At 44.3% G+C, this 22,182-nt stretch overlaps 1 protein-coding gene across 1 annotated transcript; it reads left to right on the top strand.

Moving 5' to 3' along the window:
* Positions 1 to 7,045: 7,045 nt before the first annotated feature.
* On the top strand, positions 7,046 to 14,452 carry LOC122650955. Its single transcript, XM_043844314.1, has 2 exons — positions 7,046 to 7,069; positions 14,211 to 14,452. Exons 1-2 carry the CDS (start codon positions 7,046 to 7,048, stop codon positions 14,421 to 14,423), a joined length of 237 nt encoding a protein of 78 aa, XP_043700249.1. The 3' UTR covers positions 14,424 to 14,452.
* The last annotated feature ends 7,730 nt before the right edge of the window (positions 14,453 to 22,182 follow it).

Consider the following 22,182-nt stretch of genomic DNA (forward strand, 5'->3'; position numbering starts at 1 on the left):
TACAAAGCCCCTGAGTGAGGAGAGATTTTGTATGCGAAGAAGATAGCTAGGGATATGTAACCCCTTTGAATAATTTTTTTTTTATCCCTCTATTCCACCATTTCTCGAGATATCTTCTCAAGATCCACTCAATCCCGAAGCTCCATAATTTTATTGTTCACACTTTTTGATAATGTCAAAGGGGGAGAAAAAGTGGAAAATGGATGTAGTAATCTTAAAAGTTCTTTTATTGTACTCCTATATTTGCAATCTATATATGCAATTTCAATTATGAATTTCAATTATGATATGCATTTTGGATTTACTTTTGTGAAAGATTACGTAATTTTCCTTACTTTGGTAAATTATTTATCATCATCAAAAAGGGGGAGATTGTTGAGGAAAGGACCTCACACACTCCTTCATATCATGGTTTTGATGATAACAAATAAACCAATTGTGTACTAACTCTTGTTCTAGATGCATAAGAAGCCCTTTACAAGAGCATGGCAACAAGTGAGGGGGAGCACCTAAGTTCAAGAGTCTATATACACAAACACTTCAATGGTTCATGAAAGAAATTTAAGCTAAGCTATAAAATACCCAAGACATAAAGCACCCAAGACTTGAAGTATTTTTGAAGTGTTGGAATTGTAATAAAGTTGTAAAGATGTATTAAGGTCTAAATTAATGTATCGCACACACACACACCTGCATACATGAAGAAAGACCTTAGGAGGTTAAAAATAACCCAATTCCATGTGCATATGCCAATTGGAAGTCATCCCATATCATTCCTTTAAAGGACTTGCAGTATTCCAACAAAACTACTGATTCGGTATACCGAATCTGAAAATGGCATACCGAATCCCTTTAATACCACAGATATAAATCACAGAGAGCAACTGGAATGCTCCGGATCTGAATCCGGCATACCGGATCAAAAATGTCACTACAGACCTTGATCTAGCATACCGAATCCAATTATAACCGTTGGGATTTAACTATTGAGTCAAAGGCTATTAAGTAATTTGGTGATCCGGCATACCGGATTGGGAAACGGTATACCGCATTAGCTCTGTCTTTTGAATCTGATCTTAAGATAAATTCCTAATTAATTTGCGCTTCCTAGCCTATAAATAGGCACTTGTTTAAGCTCTAATGAATACTAATCACCATCATTAAGAGACTTCACTACAAGCTCTAAGTGCTATAGTCTCAAGTGAGCATTTATAGATTTCAAGCATCTAATCATCACAAGCTCACACACTCAAGCTCCTCTACCTCATCTAGCTTTAAGCTCTAAGGGTGGAAGGTAGCATACACTCCTACTAAGGTTGAGGTAACCCTTTTCTTAGTAGTTTTTACTCTTTGTTTTAATTAAGTCCTCTTGCTCGGAATCAAGATTGGTTGAGACCTCTTGCTTGGAATTAAGAGTAGTGTTGAGTCCTCTTGCTTGGAATCAAGATTTGTACGAGTTCTCGTGCTCTTTCTCAAGATTATTTTTAGTGGAATTCTCTCTAAGGTGAGAGGAGTGGATGTAGGTAAGTTTTGATCGAACCACTATAAAATCTGTGTGTTATTTATACAATTACTTTAAGTTTTGTTAATAACTCAATATTTCCACAAAAGATTTTATTTTATACTAGCTTCACCTATTCACCCCCCCCTCTAGGTGATTTTACATTAGATTCTACATCTTCAGCAATTAGAAGCCCATCAGGTTTAAATTGGTTCAAGTCAATGAGGAGAGAGAGTGTTAGACTCTCATGGACGATTTTGGGTGCTCCCCCTCTCTCCCATGTTTTTGGCTCTCTCACTCTCTCTCTTGATCTCTTCTCTCTCCTTCTTGCTCTTTCTAATTTTTGAGAGTTAGGATTTTGGAAACCCGGATTTGTGCTTGAAGATTTGAAGAAATTATTGAATTGACTTGGAGAACCTTGGCTGCACCATTGGAAGTTCAAATCTGTTTCCCTAGTCTTGTTGGAGGAAGAACCGCCGTCTATTGGAGGAGCAACACTTGAGGCTCATCAGGTTAGCAAGTTTCTATTAATTTGGTTTCTGTTAATTCCTCTTATTTTAAGTATATGATTATTCATGAGATGTGAAAGAAACCCGAATCAATCTCTTTTCGCTGCACATTTGAGTATGGGATGGATCCCTTGTTCCGTGGGATGGAAAAGAAATGAATTTTTTCTCTTAGGGATGCCATAATTTTATGGGACAAGAAAGACAAGGATTGGGTAATGGTTTATCATACCATACCCTAATTGGGTCACAGTAGAGCACCCATGGGCGACCATGGGCAACCCTAAAAATTAAATAGGACGCCCATGGGCTACCCTAAAAATTAAATAGGGTGCCCTAGGGCAACCCTAGAGATTCCAAGAGTTGTGAATCCTCACATGAATGATCCTGGTATATCTGGATCAACAAGGAGATGATCCCATGGACTGCTATTTGATTAACAAAAGGAAAGCCACATATTTAGGCTTGTTAACTGGTCCTTCTCATTTTTGGTAGCGGGCCAAATAGGAGGTATAACTAGACTTTTTTTGTAGAGTCTAGATCCCAGTAAATTCTGGAGCAATCAAAGACACCAGTGAACTCTTCACCCTCGATTTGGAGACCTAAAAGGGTATAGATGTCTAATAGGGTAAGACTCAACACTCCAAAACTGAAATGAAAAGAGTTGGTTGATCGAGACCAGAAATGAAGGGCACCCTGAGGAAGGTCGATATCACAATGGTAAAAGATGGTCAACATATGGATAGCATCATAGATGCCAAGCTCTTTCTAGATGTTGCCCTTGACAGATGACATTCTTCTATCCCATTCGCGCCATTCATCATATCTAGAAGGCCAATGCCTTTTAATGGCAGTAAGCTTGAGCATCGGGGAGGTAGGTGTCCCCTTTCTAAAGAACAGAGGAGTGTCTGGGTGAGCTGGGAAATTTAAAAGGGAATCAGTTGCAGAAGGATCCTTAAAGAGAGGACCCACAGCAAAGTGACCATCTTGGGGGGAGTACCTCCAAGTTCACGGCAGGATGGAGATTGGCATGCCACTCTTGAAGACGATCTGCAATCGACTTGGAGTTGCCTACAACAGGTTTTGATTGACTCATTATCGTATCAAAAACCAAGAAGCAGGCGAGAAAGGAGGAAAAGGCCCATTAGTTCGTTTCGACTCTAGAGAAGATGAAGTAGCAAAGAAGATGGAAGGAGGACGGGTTTTTAAAGAAAGGGTTTTAGAATCTCCAGGCACAAGGAAGCATGATTGTTTCCTTGGGAAACAGTAGAAGATATACGAAAAGTTTTGAGCACCACTTGCGATTGGCACACGTGTCGCTAAGGGCGTGCCTTAAGGAAATGCGTCATTTCAGTGTACGGGTCGTCAGAGATTATTTCAAAAATAGACCGATGCAGGCGCAATCTTCAAGGAATGGGAGGCAAACATCCTCAAAGATTGCGAGGGGCATTGTTTATGCCCTACTTTCGTTCGGTTTGAACAACAAGTTTAGGGAAGATCAACTAAGACCGATTGTAGACAAACCAGAACTATGTTCGGTCATGATAGCTACTCAGTCATGACATCAGCGGTTTGCATAATCGGTCAGGAAGGCATTGACGGCTATGATCAGTCAAGCGGTTATAACCAACTCTGCCATATTAGGGTAGAGGCCACGACTGATCAAGACGTGACAACTGGTGGATCAGTTATAGTTTAGTAGTATAAATATCAGAATGGAACCAGAAGAGAAAGTCATTCAATCAAATATTCAAACTTGCACTTTTTGTTTCTTATTCTACTTTTGTTTTTTTATTTTTTCATTCTTACAATGGTCTAAACTTAAGGGATTTGTTTTGGCCCTTCTGTTCTGTACTGTAAATTGCTCACTTCGATTGGTTTATAGTGAAATTGTAGTACATCAGTTTCAGTTTGTGCTTGCTACCTTTTATCTTGTGTGAAAGCCCTTAGACTGCCAAGGCAGGAGAAGAACTTACTGTTGCGTGTGAAAACCTCCGTCGCCCCGTTCGCCCACGGATGAGCCTGCAAAAAATTGAGTGAGCACAAGAGAGCCAGTGTGGGTCCGGCCTAGGAATCTCTGACGCTCAAGTCAGGTCTCCAGTGCAACAGCGTAACAACTTAGTAAAAGTGAGATGAGCAATAGAGCTCCATACCTGAGTATTTATAGAGCGAGGATGAGGTGAGGCGGTTGGGAGAGTCCTAGTATGGTAGGAGTCCTTCTTTTGGAAGGTTCTATTACGCAGAGCGGCGTGGAGAGTCATTTTCAGAGTCGGACTCTTGTTAAGGTAAGAGTCCATACTTTGCGTGATTCCGTATCGTGTTGGGATTGTGGCTCGATCCTTATCCCATGATTCTTGAGACGTGCTGACATGGCTCCGCGATTCTCGATGGGCCGTTATGAGGACTTTGGTGGAGGGCTCGGCCTAGGAGGTCGGCCAGTGAGGTTGGCATGGGAGGTCGACCTCGGCAGTCACCTCGACTTAGGCTGCCCTGTGTATGTTCGACCGGAGTTTTAAGGCTGACTTAGGTGATGTGTCGCGGGCTCGGCCGAGTGCTTGGCCTAGCCATACGACCTGACCGAGATCGGGTAGGCCCAATTTTCGATTCAGATCGGTTCGGTTCTTGGGGTGACCTCGGCTCGGCCACGTGGTAGCTTCTGACTGGTGTGGTGATTTTATGCTTTATCACTGACTATCGCTAGGTACGCAATAGAGAGTAATCCTCTAAAGTAACTACGGTTCCAAACCAAAAGGAAATTAGAGGGAACAATAAGATAATGATCAAATAGATTGGACATAAACAAATATTGCTGGAGATAACCTCGACGGCGGTTAGCATTCGTTAACCTCATCACTCTTATTCTTGCAAATGATTGGACAAGGTGAGTCTTCTATGCCTATGGTGATGAAAAAGGAAAGTTAGCGTGAGAGAATAAGGGTTTGAAACCTTACTAGACTTGGATGAGTCCTATCATTTGTGACTTCGAACAAACTTAAGTCGAGTCTAATCTTTTTTAATATCAAACAAATCTACAGGACTCTTAACCAGGTTTTGCTATTTTCTTACCAGACTTAGACCACTTGACCGAATTAAATTCTGATTTTCCAACAATACCCACGACACGACTCATATAGTCACTCTCATAGATACAATGACTCTAACACCCCTTTAAAGTTCTAAACACGTGTTGGCTTCCAGTTCTCCTATAATCCTGGCCTCCCGTCGGGCAGCTGCACTGAATCCGTGGGCTTGGTCCGTAGACAACTCACAAGCTAATCCTTAATGTTCATACTCCTCCTGTGTGACATGTGCAAATGGCCCAACTGTTTCCATCTTTATCAACACCTTGGCTATGGTTGCTCGGTTGCTCCTAACGTGGCTATGTTCGCACCGGCACTATCCCAACAGCGCGAATCATGAGGAATATTCAAAGGACAATTATTGGAGATTATTGGGTTATTTCCAAATGCCCCCTGAAAATGGCCAAACTTACAGTTGCCTCCTTGAACTTTCACTAATTCCACATGCACCCCTGCTTTCCAAACTTGCTTTCCAAACTAAGTACCACATTAGTCCTTGCAGTTAGACAGAGACGTTACATTATAACAGATCCCAATTTTTGAATATTGATGGACCATTATGCCCCTTGATAGGGTAGAATGACCCATTTGACCTTAAAAAAATTTATCATACAAAAAACCATTTTTTTTAAATTTTATAAGAATAAAGAATTGTTCCCTCTCCTTCTTCCCCATTAATTTTATAAGAATAAAGAATTGTTCCCTCTCCTTCCCCAAATCGCAAAACAAAGACTGTTAGGGTTTTTTTAAAGCCACTACCACCCCTTGCTGTGGCCGAATCAGGAGGCGACGGCCTCAAAAGCACATGGCGAACGACGGACGTCCACCAGCGACCAAGATGCCAGTAAAACAACCGATAACCAAGAGTTGCAAGTGAAACAATGAAGACATGAAATCCTTCAGCTTATCTGTTAGAATGGGCAGAACCAGATTTGGGTAAGAATCCATTAACGACCTCCTCTAAACCAAGATTTCCACTCCTCATCCTAATCTAAATCAAATACAACTTATAAAGAGCACAGATCCTGATCTTATGATTCTGAAGCTTGAAGAGATGGAGAAATAGTGAAATAAAACCGTTCAATGTGGATTTAACTATGCAGAAACCTAGCTAGAGTGCGTTGGCGCAATGAACCCACTAATAAATGGGAAATTGAAGTATTCCTCTAAAAGGTTTTTTCCAAAAAACTTATAACCTGTAACAGTACTACAGTAGAGAGAGTTCCTCCAAAACTAATGCCTTGAGTGCAGAGACAGGAAGTCTACACAAAGTAATGTGCAGTAAAAAAATGAGAAGGAAGTGCAAAAATCAAGAAATCTTACAATCAGAGAGGTGAAGGCATCACTAGTGCGATCGCAACGAAAGTGTAAATAGGATCACAATATCGATGGTGAAGTCATTCAAAATAGAACGAAGCAGGGATCGATTATTACCTAAGTCTCACAAGTGCAAGACCTCCAATCGATGATAGCCCTTTTGCAGTCATTCCACACACCATGCAAGCTTTGCGTTCCCACCACGGTCAAGCTTACTCCTCCATAGTTCCAAGAACACAATAGCTTGGACCACCTTCAGGATCAAACACTAAGAGAACAATAGAGAAGGAGAGGACGATTTTTCTAGGAGGAAGAGCTCTGCGATTTTTTGCTTATGGGTTTCCTTGTCTTTTCTGATTTTGTGATCTCATGAATATTTATATTTCTCTCACAAAATCCCCATATTGCAAGCTCACATGGGATAGATATATTGAGTTACTATAAGTGACTCAATTATCTCCCAAGTAATCTTTCTCTAAATTAGAAAAGACATGTATTGCTAGGAAAATCCAATCTTGAGAGAATATGAATATTCTCTCCATTGGGTTTTCTTTTTCTAACAATCTCCTCCATCCTACTGTACGATCCAATCTTATAAGAGGATCATGAAAAGGAAATCATGATCAATCGTCACCGTGTAGATGAATAGAACCGAAAGGAAAGGGGTAGAATCGTAATGGGATACCACACAGCTTCTAAGAAAAGGCCATCGAAGATGCTAAGCAGATGTAATAACCTACGCCCAAGGTAAGTAGTTAAAACATGCATTAGTCCCCCACAAGAACAATGTTGCATGGTTCAATATAAGGCATGTGTACGAGACTGTCAATCCTCAATGAACCGCTACACCGATCGAGAGATTCAATTACCTTGATTGGACCAATAGAAAATATTTCAAACAAAATGTTCAAGAAAATAAATAATGTTTTATATATGAGTAAAAACATTTTAAAAAAAAACATTTTGAAGATGCCACCGGATCTGGATTTGGGTCCAATCCTGTAGAGAATACTCTCCTCAACATATTCCCAACATATGGGCTGTGGGTTTTATGTTGGGCATCTCTTTCGAATACAATCAGATACTAAGAATCCAGCGCACCGATATATAGTCAGAGAGAGACATCAACCATTGGTACACCAAAACTCTCAATATATGAATGCGTCGATAAGGACCCCTCAGGTCAAGGGACCAATTGTGAACTACTTAAGAGAATCTCATTTTCTTTATATTGACAATACACCACATGTGAAATTCTCAATGATCCAGTCCAATGCACACACCAAATGTGCACTCACATTTGTGTCTTGGAAAATAACCTCCCTAAGCACACACAATGTGACCACCATGCCGGATGGGATGTCCAGTTCCATCCCTAGTGGTGAACAGGTTTAGGTATGAACACCTAAGGATAATAACTGAGCTCAACAACTGATCATGCTAATCAAAATAAGAATTTATTATTCAAATAGAAGGAGTTTTGTACATCAGTGCCAGTCACCCATGGACTTCACCCCCATATTCCCAACATGTTTCTCAAAAACACTAGGAGGCAACGCCTTGGTCATGGGGTCAGATAGGTTATCTGCAGTGTCAACCTTAGCTATGGCTATATTACCATGCAGAATAATCTCACGGATTAAGTGATATTTTCGCTCCACATGCTTGTTCCTCTGACGAGCTCTTGGTTCCTTTGCTTGTGCTATGGCTCCCCTATTGTCACATAATAGTTGTATGGGTCGCTCCACTAGCTCAGGCACCACCCCTAGGTCTATCAAGAATTTCTTGAGCTAGACGCCTTCCTTGGCTGCTTCATTAGCTGCCAAGTACTCAGCTTCTGTCATGGAGTCGGTTGTTGACTTTTGTTTGGCACTCCTCTAAATTACTGCACCCCCACCAATCATAAAAACCATCCCAGAGGTAGACTTTCTGTCGTCCTTGTCAGTTTGGAAATCCGAATCCGTATATCCATCCACTGAGAACTGATCACAACCATAAACAAGGAAGTAATCTTTGGTCCTCCTTAAGTACTTGAGGATCCCCTTGACAGCTGTCTAATGTTCCTGTCCTGGATTGGATTGATATCGACTCACAATCCCTATGGCATGAAAAATATCTGGCCTGGTACACAACATGGCATACATCAGACTTTCTACTGCCGAAGCATAAGGAACTCTCTTCATAGTCTTAATTTCCTCAGGAGTTTGAGGACTTTGTGAATTGGAAAAACTGATTCCATGTCTGAGGGGCACACTACCTCTCTTCGAATCCTGCATGTTGAACCTCTCAAGCACTTTGTCAATGTAGGTGGATTGTGATAATCCCAACATCCTCTTCTTGCGATCTCTCACCAGTTTAATTCCTAGGATGTAGCTGGTTTCACCCAGATCCTTCATTGAGAATGTTTTGGACAACCACATCTTTACAGATGAAAGTAACTCCACATCATTCCCAATGAGCAATATATCATCCACATATAGGACTAGGAAACAGACAGCACTCCCACAGACTTTCTTATACACACATGGCTCATCGATGTTTTGTTCAAACTCAAAATCCTTGATAGTTTGATAAAATGGATGTTCCATGATCTGGAAGCTTGTTTTAGTCCATAAATAGACCTCAACATCCTGCATACCTTGTTTTCCTCTTCTGGAGAGATAAAACCCTCTAGCTGATTCATGTATATGACCTCATCAAGATAACCATTAAGAAAAGCGGTCTGGACATCCATCTGCCAGATCTCATAGTCATGGTATGCAGCAATCGACAATAGAATTCGAATGGATTTAATCATTGCTACAGGTGAGAAGGTTTCATCATAGTCAACACCCTCTTTCTGGGTGTATCCCTTCACCACCAGCCTTGCCTTGAAATGTTCCACCTTTCCATCCGCACCTCTCTTCCTCTTGTAGATCCATTTACACCCTCTGGGTTTTACCTCAACTGGCAGATCTTCAAGAGTCCAGACATGGTTAGAATCCATGGAATCTATTTCACTGCGCATTACTTCCTACCATTTCACTGAGTCAACGTCCTTAAGAGCCTCAGCGTAAGTATAAGGATCTGTGTCTGAATAGTCAGACACCATGTGGAATTCTTCCACCTTTTGATCCTCCTTTGTGAGAAGGTTCAAATGAGTTGGTGGCCTGATAGACCTCCCACTCCTCCTAGGCTCTTGAGGCTGTTGCTCAACTGTGGGTACGTCAACTGGAACCTCTGTCGATGCTAAAGGTACTTGGTCATTAGTTAATTTTTTAATGACCACTGGATCTGATCTCAGTGAGATCGTGTCATCCTCAAGAAAAGTCGCATGCTTACTAACTATGACCTTCTGATTAACAGGGTCATAGAAGTAGTAGCCTATTGTAGTCTTAGGGTATCCCAAGAAATAGCATCTATCTATTCGGGATTCCAACTTATCCGTCTGTTGTTTCTTTACATGCGCTATGCAACCCCACACCTTGAGATGTTGAAGACTTGGCTTACGCTGATACCATAACTCAAAAGGTGTTCTGGTCACAGACTTTGTTGGTACCCTGTTCAGTATATAGATGGCAGTTTTTAGTGTGAAACCCCAAAAACTCAATGGCAGTTCCGAATAACTCAACATAGACCAAACCATGTCTAATAAGGTTCGATTCCTCCTTTCTGAAACTCCGTTCTGTTGAGGTGTTCCCGGGGCTGTCAACTGGGTTATGATCCCACCTTCTTTCAGATAGTCCCTGAACTCATCTGATAAGTACTCTCCTCCTCGATCAGATCGAAGGCACTTGATGCAATTTCTTAACTATTTTTCAACCTCCGCTCAAAATTCCTTGAATTTATCAAAGTTTTTCAACTTGCGGTGCATCAAGTAAATATATCCATAACGAGAGTAGTCATCAGTGAAGGTCACGAAGTATTCGTAATCATACCTTGCCTGAACATTGATGGGTCCACATACATCTGAGTGTATCAATTCTAACACTGCTTCGGCTCTTCTTCCCTTGTTAGAGAAGGGTTTTTTGGTCATTTTTCCTTGTAGACACGACTCACAGATTGGGTAAGGTTCTACCTTCAATGATTCCAAAGACTCATCCTTCACCAACCTATTTATCCTTTCTACTCCAATGTGACCTAACCTCAAGTGCTAAAGGTATGTAGAATTATCTTGGGCTGATTTTCTTTTTAAAGAATTATTGGAGATCTCATTCACCTCTAGTACCAATTTTAAGAGATATAACCCGTTATCTAGTAGGCCAGAAGCAATAAAAGAATTATTCAATCGAATAGTTAATTTATTACCAAAGAGGAAAGTATAACCATCTATAACAAGCCTACTAACAGAAACAATATTCCTTCTAAAATAAGGAACATAAAAACAATCTCTCAAAACTAAAGTACTATAATAAAAAACTAAGGTAAAATCTCTAACGACCTCAGCAATAGCCTCAGCACCCGTACCCGTTCGTAATCGAACTTCATCCTTACTCAGTCTTCTTGTCAGCTTGCACCCCTGCAATAAGTTACAAAATGGGTGGTAGACCCCGAGTCCACCAACCATGTGTTAGTAGGTTCCTCTAATAAATTAGACTCATAAAGGACTAAGGTTTCAGAAATACCATCTTCCTGTTTCTCCTGCTTCTTTTACTGAGCAGCCAGGAAAGCACGACATTCCTTCTTCCAATGTCCGTCCTTCTTACAATAGAAACAAGCCCCCTTACTATTGTTCTTCTGAATTCCCTTATCGCCAACCTTAGGGTTTTTGCCCTTGTTAGCCTTCTTCTTCTTCTTCTTGCCTTTGGGCATTGAGGAAGAAGACTTGTCCTCCGTAGTCAAGACCTCCACTTTCTGCTTCTTGGATGCAGCTTTCACCTCTTGCAACATGTTGCCCAGCTCAGGGAGTTTCACGGAAAGTTTATTCATATTGTAATTGACAATAAACGATCCATAGATGTCCTGAGGCAATGAGTGGAAGATGACATCCGTCTTATAATTTAGCTTGAATGAAGTCCCAAGGTTCTCCAGATCCAGGAACAAGTTCCTCAGTTTCATGACATGGTCAATAATCGGAGTACCTTGAACCATTTTTGTGCCATGGAGGAGTGTCACCAGTTGATGATGGGAGTAATCATAGCCTCATATGTCACTCCCACTCAAGGCAATTATAGTGTGATAATGCATATGCAACTATCTATTACAGGAAAATTCTAAAACTATAATAATTAAGGATACTTCATGTGAGCAAGTCCTTCCTTCATTCTTGTCTCCAACGAACTGGCAAGATCCCTGATCCATGATCCACGATCTGCGATCCACGATCCATGATCCATAATCCATGATCCATGATCCTTGACTCAAGATCCATGATCCACGAGGTTACAATGAATATTTTCAAACTAAGCTAAAATATTACAACCCTTTCCAAATAAATAAAATTACATAACAGGAAACCAGTCCACCAAAATTGGACTGTCTGGAGCATAATAAAGGAAATTACATATAAAATTACAACTATGCCATGCCTAGCATACACATACATCTAATGCATGTGATTTTATTCATCCCATAACCATGGTCCACATTATTTACATGATGCTCAAAAATAATATTCCAACATTTATGTGAAAATTGCCCAAAAACACATAAAACATCATTACCATGACAATTCAAGCCATTATGATCAAGTGCATCCAATGCATCCATCATGCAACCATTACCATAACAACTTATGTCATAATGGTTATGTGCATTACATGATCATTACCATGACAATCCAATGTCACTATGATCATGCACATCACATAGCCATTACCATGACAACTTATGTCATAATGGTCATGATACATACCCCACAAAGCCATCACATACATGCTTAAAATAAAACTAACAATTATAGTAAGCCATTATGCCAAATTGGGGAAGGTGGGTGAAGGGAAGAATCTCTCCATCCATTTTCTCAAATGAAAATCCCTTTCATAAATGAAACCAGAAATTTTTTTTTTTTATTTATAAAAACCTGCAACACAAAGTGAAGCAAAACAAAAGGGAAAAACAAGTGCACATTGATACAATAGTATCACATGCGGCAAGGCTGCCTGCGCACGCATGCGGCTGGCAGCCCTGCATGCATGCCGCAGGCTATAGGGTGCACACGGCCAGGGGGTATGGGCTATCCAAGGGGTGGGGTGCATGCGGCTAGGGGCGCGCGCAGGCAGCCAGCCCACGGCCCCTATGCGCACATGCATCTCACCTAAAAAGAATTTGTTTTTTTTTTTTTTTTTTTATAAACAGAATAAAATTTATGAGCATCATAAAATAATGAACAAATAAAATTGAAAACAACCCCATCGATAAAGAGGCTCTGATGCCACTGAAGGCATCGCTAGTGCGATCGCAACGGAAGCGTAAATAAGATCACAATATCGATGGTGAAGTCATTCAAAATAGAACGAAGCAGGGATCGTTCCCACCACGGTCAAGCTTACTCCTCCACAGTTCCAAGAACACAATAGCTTGGACCACCTCTAGGATCAAACACCAAGAGAACAATAGAGAAGGAGAGGACGATTTTTCTAGGAGGAAGAGCTCTGTGATTTTTTGCTTATGGGTTTCCTTGTCTTTTCTGATTTTGTGATCTCATGAATATTTATATTTCTCTCACAAAATCCCCATAATGCAAGCTCACATGGGATAGATATATTGAGTTACTATAAGTGACTCAATTATCTCCCAAGCAATCTTTCTATAAATTAGGAAAGACATGGATTGCTAGGAAAATCCAATCTTGAGAGAATATGAATATTCTCTCCAGTGGGTTTCCTTTTTCTAACAAGAGGATCTCTAGAAGGGAAACTGGTATGTTGTTGTTACTGTTGAGGACGGAATCTCACACTTCCAAGTTCCAATCTCTATGTTGCTTGTTCACATCTGTAACTGTAATGGCTGCCAGTAAAATTACCATAATAGACATGGAAGATTTGCGCTTTCTTTTTTGAGGAAAAAAAATCTCCACGCAATTGAATTTCTTCTTGATTTTTGATTCAAGAACTCATCTTCCCCAAACCTTTTTAGGGTTTGGGGAAGATGAGTTGCAGGTTTTTTTTTTTTTTTAGGTAAGGTCATTTTGGTCATTTTACCCTATCCAGAGGCAGAATGGTCCATCGAAGTTCAAAAACTAGGATCCGTTATAACATAACGTCTCTGTCTAACTGTAGGGACTATTGTGGTACTTACTTTGAAAAATAGGAGGCACGTGAAATTAATGAAAGTTTAGGGGAGCAACTATAAGTTTAACCATTTTCAGGAGGGCATTTGGAAATAACCCGAGATTATTCACCCACGGCCTAAGAAAGATCCAATATCTGAATATCAAAACTCAACAATAGACCCCAACCGTTTTTCACACGTGGCAACAGACCATGCCGTTGTGATGACTCTCAAATCCTTTGGTTGGAGATTTTCCGTTTACGCGCGTAAGGCACATGAATCGGGTATCGACTGATTAATCAGTTCTCACGTGGGAACCATCTAACGGTTTAGTCGCTTAAGAAAATCGGCAGAAACTGCTCGAACCTTAACTCCACTTCCGCTATATAAACACCCATGGTACCTTTCGTCTCAACGGAATGAGATCAGTATCAGAGCAGAGTACTAAGGCCCAATCTTAGTGAGGAAGAAGAATAGAAGAAAAAATAGAAACAAGAACAGAGCTGGATTTGGTCTTCCGTCAATAATTCTGACTTGTGATTTGGGAGCAGAGAGATACGGAGACGCTGTTTGAAAGAAGAAGAGTTAAGGAAGAGGGAAGAGCGAATTAACCAGGTAAGATGGTTTATTTTCTGCTTTCTTGTGGATCAGAGGCGGAAGGTGAAGAGCAGCAAGCCTGCTGCAGGGATCTGTTCGAGGTGTGGTGGAGGGGCCAGCGTTGCGGATATGAAGACTTCCACCAGATTCTGTTTTGTTCCCTTCCACTGCAGATACTGGAAAGCTATCATCTGTACCTTCTGTGGTGCCATTCTGAAATCTTACAGATAAATTTATTTCTCTTATAACTTCACTCTGTTTTTTTCCAAACATTAAATATGGAAGATATACAAGATTAGCTGATTCTATGTATTTGAAATGTACTGAAATTTGAATAGTCATCCATTAATGATGTTGAGTAGTGCTATCTTTGGATGCTCAAGCTCTCTCATTTCTTCCTCATTTCCAAAAGTTGTTCAACAATGTTCGTAGCACCAGAAAGGAGGAACTCAAATTTTCCTTGTGGACCATTAAACAGAGCTTTTTTTTTTCTCTCGAGGAGACGATCCCTAGTTATGGCCTCGCACCGATTCGAGACTGGCGACATTTGTAGAAGGTTGAGTGACGGTCAAAGAAGCAGAGAACAATTGCAAAGTGGACTTGAGAATTGTGATGGAATAAATTTAAGGGTATTGACGTTCCCGGCCGAATAATGCCCCGACTTGGGGCAGTTTTCGAAACCTTTTAAGCTTTAAATGCTTGTTAACATGGGGCAGTGTGGTTCAGCCCTTCTGCTTCAGATGTTCAATGGTGTATTACTTGCTGTCGTAATCCTTCATCGGCTATATCCCACGGCACCGCTCCATGCTCGTGCTTCCCCCTCTTATGATGCTGCCTTTGTTGGTTGGCTGTTTGGTTGGGGGTTGGTCTGTGTTAATCAAACCTGAACCTTCAAAAATCTATGGCTCTTAATTTTTTTCAAGGCTCCGTCTTGTAACATCATATTTAACGGTGTCAAAATCAATCCGGAATTGAAAACCGAACCAAATGTGAATCAGATTATCCGTATTGAGTTGAACTGAATACAATTTTGTTACATTCTAGATCTGAAGTTCTGAACTGTTTGTGTTTATAATTCTGTTCGATACAGTTCCGGATGTAGCTTACGAAGAATTTTTATGCTCTCCTGTTACAGTACGGTGCTGTAATGCATCGTGCGGCGGTTGCGGAGGCCATATGGACCATGTGGGGCCCGTTGTGCCACATGGCTTCTGCAGCACCGCACGATGGATTTTTATCGCCCTCAGTACTTGTTGCGTCAAGAAATCGTCGAGCGGTCCTGCGAGTGCCGTCACCTGCAAGTGGACCAAAGGGGTCAATCGGAGAGAACCGGTGTGGTCCGGCCTAGGGCTCTCCGATGCCAAAGTTAGATCTCGGGCGCAAACGGATGAATAGTGATTATTCGAGTATGAGTTTAGATGTCCCTTATGGGGTTGTGTACCTTTGCCTTTTATAGTAGCATATGGCGGTGTGGAGAGTCCCGTTTGATTGACGATTGTGCCGTTGAGTGGATAGAGGCCCCGGGTACGGGGCTCTATCTCGATTGCCATCTCCGCGGGAGGGAGTGTCTGGTGGCATCGGGATCCTTGGTGGATAGATATCCGCGTGTGGTGATAACGTCCTTGGTGCTTGAATCCGTCTGGATGATGTGACCTCTAAGGGTCTAGAGTCTGGTAGTGACATGAGTCTTAGCGATACGATCGGGGTCGTAGATGGGTGGCCCCCACCTCAAGTGCCCATGATCTTTGCGCTGGGTGAGGCGCGCCACGGTGAGGAGGCGCGCTGGGTGAGGCGCGCTGGTGAGGCTGTGAGGAGGCGCGCTGGGTGAGGCCGCGCTCGGTGAGGAGGCCGCGCTGGGTGAGGCGCGCTGGTGAGGCGCGCTGGGTGAGGCTGTGAGGAGGCGCGCTACTGGTGAGGCTATGAGGAGGCCGCGCTGGTGAGGCCGCCCCTCGGTGAGGAGGCCGCGCTGGTGAGGCCGTGAGGAGGCCGCGCTCGGGTGAGGCGGGTGAGGAGGCCGCGCCTGGTGAGGCTATGAGGAGGCCGCGCCGGGTGAGGCCGCGCCTGGTGAGGAGGCCGCACAGGTGAGGCGCGCCGGGTGAGGCTGTGAGAGGCCGCCCTGGTGAGGCTATGAGGAGGCAGCGCTGGTGAGGCCGCGAGGAGGCGCGCCTGGTGAGGCAATGAGGAGGCCGCGCTCGGGTGAGGAGGCAGCGCCGTGAGGAGGCGCGCTCGGGTGAGGCCGTGCCCCGGATGTGTGGCGCGCACGATGCGTGGCCGCGTCAGTGGTGGCCACGCCCGAGTGGTGCTGGGCCCCGGTTCGTTCCCCTTAGCTATGGGCGTACTTGACACGTGGCCCATGATTCTCCGTGAATATTGGATGATCAAGTACTTATCCCCATTTCTCCTCAAGTACTCTTGGTAGCTCGACACGTGGCTTATATTAATCCAACGGTCACTATTGAAAAACCAAATTTTAACTTCAAAACAGTAAATCCCAGATTTTCCCTCCATTCTCTCCTCTCCGTGAACGACGATGACAACGAGAGTCCCTCCATTCTCTCCTCTCGGTGAACGACGACGAGAGTCCCTCCATTCAACGAAAATCCTCTCCGTGAACAACGGTCAAATCAGAGCTGCAATCGAACTTCTTGGGTTTGGGATCCCTAACTCCCTCCCTGCCAAACTCTGAGACGATCGTTCATCTTCCTGCAACTTCAATCACTCCAGGTATTTCTTTCTAAGAACTATTATCAATTATATGAAAGTTCCAAGGGACAATTTGTTTTCTCAAATTTTTATTCTGTTTAGTTTACTTGCTGGAGCTTCTTTCTTAATGCGAATCGGTAATTGAGTTATTTTCTCCCAAAACTAGTGGGTTTCACTCTTGAATTACCTTGTGCATTTTTTTTCCTGTACGGTTTATTGAGCCCTTATGAGTCTACCCACCAGTAGGGGTGGGGAGGGGAAGAGTATTGCTATGACTTTTGCAGTGATGAAGAAAGGATTTCTTGTTTAGTGTTATTTCTGGGCATAATTATTTTCTTCTTGGTCAAAGCAGCATTGATAGGGATTCAGTTTTTTTCCAGAAGAATTTGGTTATGAGATTCCTTGGTGAGGCTTCTTACTTTTCATCCATTGCTAAGTCCAACTGTTAGGAATTTATTCTTATCAGAATTAATTTTTCCTCCGAAGTAAATGTAAAATGTATCTCCTAACTTGGAGTTGGATATGTTTCTGAAAGATTATTCTAGATTTCCCCCTGAACCAACCAGGATTATGATAAATTTTTAGTGAATCTGACAAGCTGTCTATGGTTTTCACTTCCTTGATTTATGAGAGGGGAATAATATCCCTAGTGTGGGTTTTTATCATAGAGATTCCTTGTTTTGATTGAACTGAGAGATTTCCTACAACCATTGTACCGTTTAACATCTGCTTTGTTGCGTCAAGAAATCGCTCAGCGGTCCTTCGAGTGCCGTAACCTGCAAAAGACCCTGGGTGACAAAGGAGAACCGGTGTGGTTCCGGCCTAGGACTCTCCGATGCCTAAGTTAGATCTCTCTGAGCAAACAGATGAGTGAATAGTAGTATTCAAGATGAGTTACGATGTCCCCTGATGGGGCTATGTACCTTGCCTTTTATAGTAGAGCATGGCGGTGTGGAGAGTCCCAGTTGATGTAGAGTGTTTGCCGTAGGTGATAGAGTCCCTGAGTAGCAGGGCTTATCCTTGATAGGTTGTCTTCCCGTGAGACGTGGTGTCATGATAGACCTGGTAATCGTCTTCCTAAGAGACATAGTGTCATGATTGATTTAGCATCCTTGGTGGATAGACCTCATCTACGTGGTAGGTGCGGTTCCTAGTGTATGAGTGGATTCAGAATACGTGACTCGATAGACGGTGGCCTAGAGTCCTTGGCAATGCGATTTGTGTCTTGTTGATGGCGGTGGTTGTTGCCGTGTTCGAGGGAGACTGTGCTCGGGGATGATATGCCCGAGGGAGTTGTCGTCCAAGGGGGTTGGCGCCCAAGGAGGTCCACGCCCCAAAAGGGGGGTTGACGCCTAGGGAGGTCCGCGCCCCCAAGGGGTTTGGCGCCCAGGGGTGGCATACCCAAAGGGGTTCGCGCCCGTGGGCGTTGGTGGTTGTCATCTGTGGTCGGTCCTTCCCCGGCTCTGTCTTGGCCCACTTTCCTGGGTCGTGCCATGTGGTAACCTCTGATTGGTTGGTGTGAATTTGGGTTCATCATTTGCCCCCCACTCTCTTGGAACAGAGTGCTCAAGAGAGTATCACTTGCATTCTTGTACCAATTAGGGGGTTCCCTGCGAATAATATCTTCTCTGAGAATGTGCTTGTGAATTTCTTGGTGAGGGAGAGGTTGTGGGTTCAACCCTCTCCTCTCCCATCTTTTTTGTCTTTTTCTCTTCTCCTTGTAGATATATATACTCTTGGTCCTTTCTTCTCTTTTCACTTTTCCCTCTTCATTTTTCTTCCTCTCTCTTTCTTGCTCTTCTACCCTTTGCTGTTTTGTATCTTCTCCTCTTGCTTGGGCTTTGGTCTTGATCACTGTTCATTGTGCCCCCCATGTGTTTGCTCTTGGGTCACAATGAAGAGTAATGTGCTCTACTTGCTTGTCTGATTCTCTTATCTATTAGCTTTGTCCTTGGGCTTGGAGCTTGGCTTTTACCTTGTGCTCATGCTCTCGCAACAATCTATGTTTAGTTTGTTTTGGTTGACGCTCGTCCCTTGTTCATAATCCACGATCCAAGCCTGGCGCTCAGTCGACATCCATCTGTGGTTCGCGCCCTACTCGATCAACGCCCCCCACGGTCCCGCCTGTGTTGCGACCGACGCTCGTCCATTGTCGGTCCGCGCCCAGCAGCCTCTATCCACGCCTGGGCTAAACTCGCGCCTGGGTTCAGTCTGCGCCTATCTGTCGTTCGCGTCCGACTGCCCTCGGTCCACACCTGCTTCGATCCGTGCCCATCCTCCTAGATCCGCGCCCGACTGTCGTTGTTCTGCACCTGCTTCGGTCAGCGTCCAACTGCCTCGATCCACGCCTGAGCTCGATTGGCACCTGGACTCAATCCGTGCCCTGGTCTGCGCCTGACCGCCTCGATCCTCACCCGGGTCCAAGCCTGTTCACTGCGCTTGGTCTGCGCCTATACTCGATCGGCACCGCTGACCACACCTTGGTATGTGTCATCTTCATTTTTCTCTCTTTTTAATTTTTTTTTTTGATTGAATCTGTATTGTTGGTCGCAGGTTGGCATCCCTCGCTTCGCGTTGCTTGCTTTACTTTGGGAGACCGCCATTCTGAGTGAGTAGCTAGTAGCTAGTCTGCTTCGTTGTTTGTCCATGTCTTCATCTGACGACTCTGATCTGACTACGGTCGTGGTTGGATCCGTTGAGGAGTTTTCTTCAGGGTTGTCATCCCCCACAGATACTTCTTCTTCCTTGCCTTCGCCTGCTGCTAGTGATGGGGAGGAGGAGGTTTCTTGAGGTTCAGCCCCTAGCAGGGGTCGTAAGGCCTCCAGAGCTTCTACTTCAGTAGGTGACCCTAGGAGCAAGTTGGCTCACATTCCTAGCATCTTGACTTCTTCGGACTTGGCATCACTTTGCCGGGAATACCATATACCGTTTGAGGTCGTGCTTCGCGTCCCTGGTCCTGATGACCATGCTAACTCCTATCGAGCGGATGAGGTCTGCCTTTACCGTATCTTCTTCCCCCATGGTCTTCTTTTCCCTATCTCCCGTTTTATGGAGTTGGTGTTGGAGCACTGGGGTCTCACTCCTGGGCAGGTGTTGCCCAACTCTTGGCGTGTCATTCTGGGTTTCTATGTGTTCTTCGCTCGGATGGGGCGTGCCGCCACCGTTCCCCTGTTCTCTTACTTCTATGTGTTGAAGAAGGGGGAAGGGGGGTGTTACCACTTCGCCTGTCGTCTCCCTAGGGGGTCGCTCACCGCGCTCAATCCTCTGTTGGGGATCACCAACTCGGTGAAGTATTGGAGAGACCGCTTCTTTTTTGCCATGGTCCCCCGATGTGCCTTGCGATCTACCTGGGAGGTTATTGATGTCAAGGGGGTGAACCGCCCTCTTGAGTTGAGTGACTTTGAGCACGACTCCCTCCAGTGATGTTAGGGATGCGACCCGTTCGACGTTTGTCAGCTGGATTCCGAGGCCTTCTTATGCCTTTGGAAGTTGAGTCCTAGTAAGACATTTGGCTTCTTTGGTATTTGCTTATGTACTTTTCTTCTTTGTACCTATTGTCTGACTTGTCTTATATTTCTTGATTGTATGTTGCTGTGCAGTGGATATTCGACCTGATCTTAGTGTCTGTCGCTCTAACCTACAGAAGAGATGTGCTCAGACGGCTCCACCTGGGGATGGTTCTTCTACTGTTGATCCTCCAGTTCCTACTTCTTCTCCTTTCGGGGTCGCTGGGACCAAGCGGAAGGGAGGCCCTGACCCCCTGGCTCGGTGAGGACTGGACCGCTGGTTATCCTTCTACGGTTGTCTCATACTGTCGCTGCTCCTGGATCCCCTGCTCCACCCCCTTCTAGAGTCAAAGGGGTGGTCTCCTCTTCTTCTGACATTGTTGCTGATCCGCCCACCTCCTCTCCTTTGGTGCTACCTTGAGATCTTCAGGAGGGAGCGACGTTGACCAGTCGCGGTGTATGCCGAGAGTGGCTGGATATGGGGAGGTTTCTCGGTAAGCATTCGGTCCTGCAGGGGTTTAGCGACGGCTTCGTGACATAGTCCCTCTACCAGGACCTGACTTCTATGAGTTGTGCTTCTCACTCTTTTGCTTTTGATGTTGTTATTGTTCTTGTACTTGAGATGATTCTTTGTGGCTATGTTGCTTGCAGGTCCAACATCGTGTCACAGAGACGGTGCTTCGCCTGGTGAGTCATGCCTTCCGAGAGATCCAGCTGAACCGTAAGCTCCAGGGCTTGGAGAAGGAGCTTCAGGGGCATAAGGTTGCCCGGGAGGAGGCTGTGGCACGGGAGAGGAGTATGGCTGAGGAGCTCAGGGTGGCATTTGCTGCAGCTGCCGAGAGCTCATCTTGAGTTCATGCCCTGGAGGAGGAGCTTCACGCCTTGAGGCGGAGTCATGAGGTTGAGGTGTCCGAGGCCCAGGAGCGAGCAGTGGCAGCTTATCAGAAGTCCCCTGAGATCATTATGTACTTTTATAAGTACAACCAGGAGATATATGATGCAGGCATTCGAGACTTGGCGGTCCGCGTTCTGGAGAAGACCCCCGACTATGATTTCTCAGGGTTTTCGGAGGTCACCACGCTTTTGCCCACAACTGCTGCTGTGGTTCGTGCTTCTCTTGAGGATGGTGCTGTGGTTGCCGAGGAGGGTGTGGTCTTGCCAGAGGAGAGTGTTGCTCGTTTAGCCGAGGCCGATATGATGTCCCCCGCTGGGTCGGATGCGCTCCTCCATCAGATGCCCCCTGAGTATATAGGTGTTCTTGGATGTTGAACTTTTTGGATCTTGAACTTTGGATTGTGATCTCTTTTTGGATTGTATGTACTTGACTTTTTACCTTCTTCGATGTGGATGTTGCATAAACGTAATCCTTGTTGCTTTGATGGTTCTCTTACCTTTGTAACCCCTGGCAGTCTATAGTTCTTAGTGATGTTTACGCCTTGGCGGTCTACGGACCTTGGTGGCCAATGGGCCTTGGCGGCGTAACGCCTCGGGGGCATAACACTTTGGTGGTCTATGGACCTTGGTGGCCTACGGGCCTTGGTGGCATAACGCCTTAGTGGTCATCGAACCTTGGTGGCCAACGGGCCTTGGTGGCATAACGCCTTAGTGGTCAACAGGCCTTGGTGGCATAACTCCTTGGTGGTCAACAAACCTTGGTGGCCAACAGGCCTTGGTGGTATAACGCCTTGGTTATCAACAGACCTTGGTGGCCAACGGGCCTTAGTGGCATAACGCCTTGGTTGTCAACGGACCTTGGTGGCCAACGGGCCTTAGTGGCATAA

This window comes from Telopea speciosissima, chromosome 1, assembly GCF_018873765.1.
Source record: "Telopea speciosissima isolate NSW1024214 ecotype Mountain lineage chromosome 1, Tspe_v1, whole genome shotgun sequence".
In the NCBI taxonomy this organism is placed as follows: domain Eukaryota; kingdom Viridiplantae; phylum Streptophyta; class Magnoliopsida; order Proteales; family Proteaceae; genus Telopea; species Telopea speciosissima.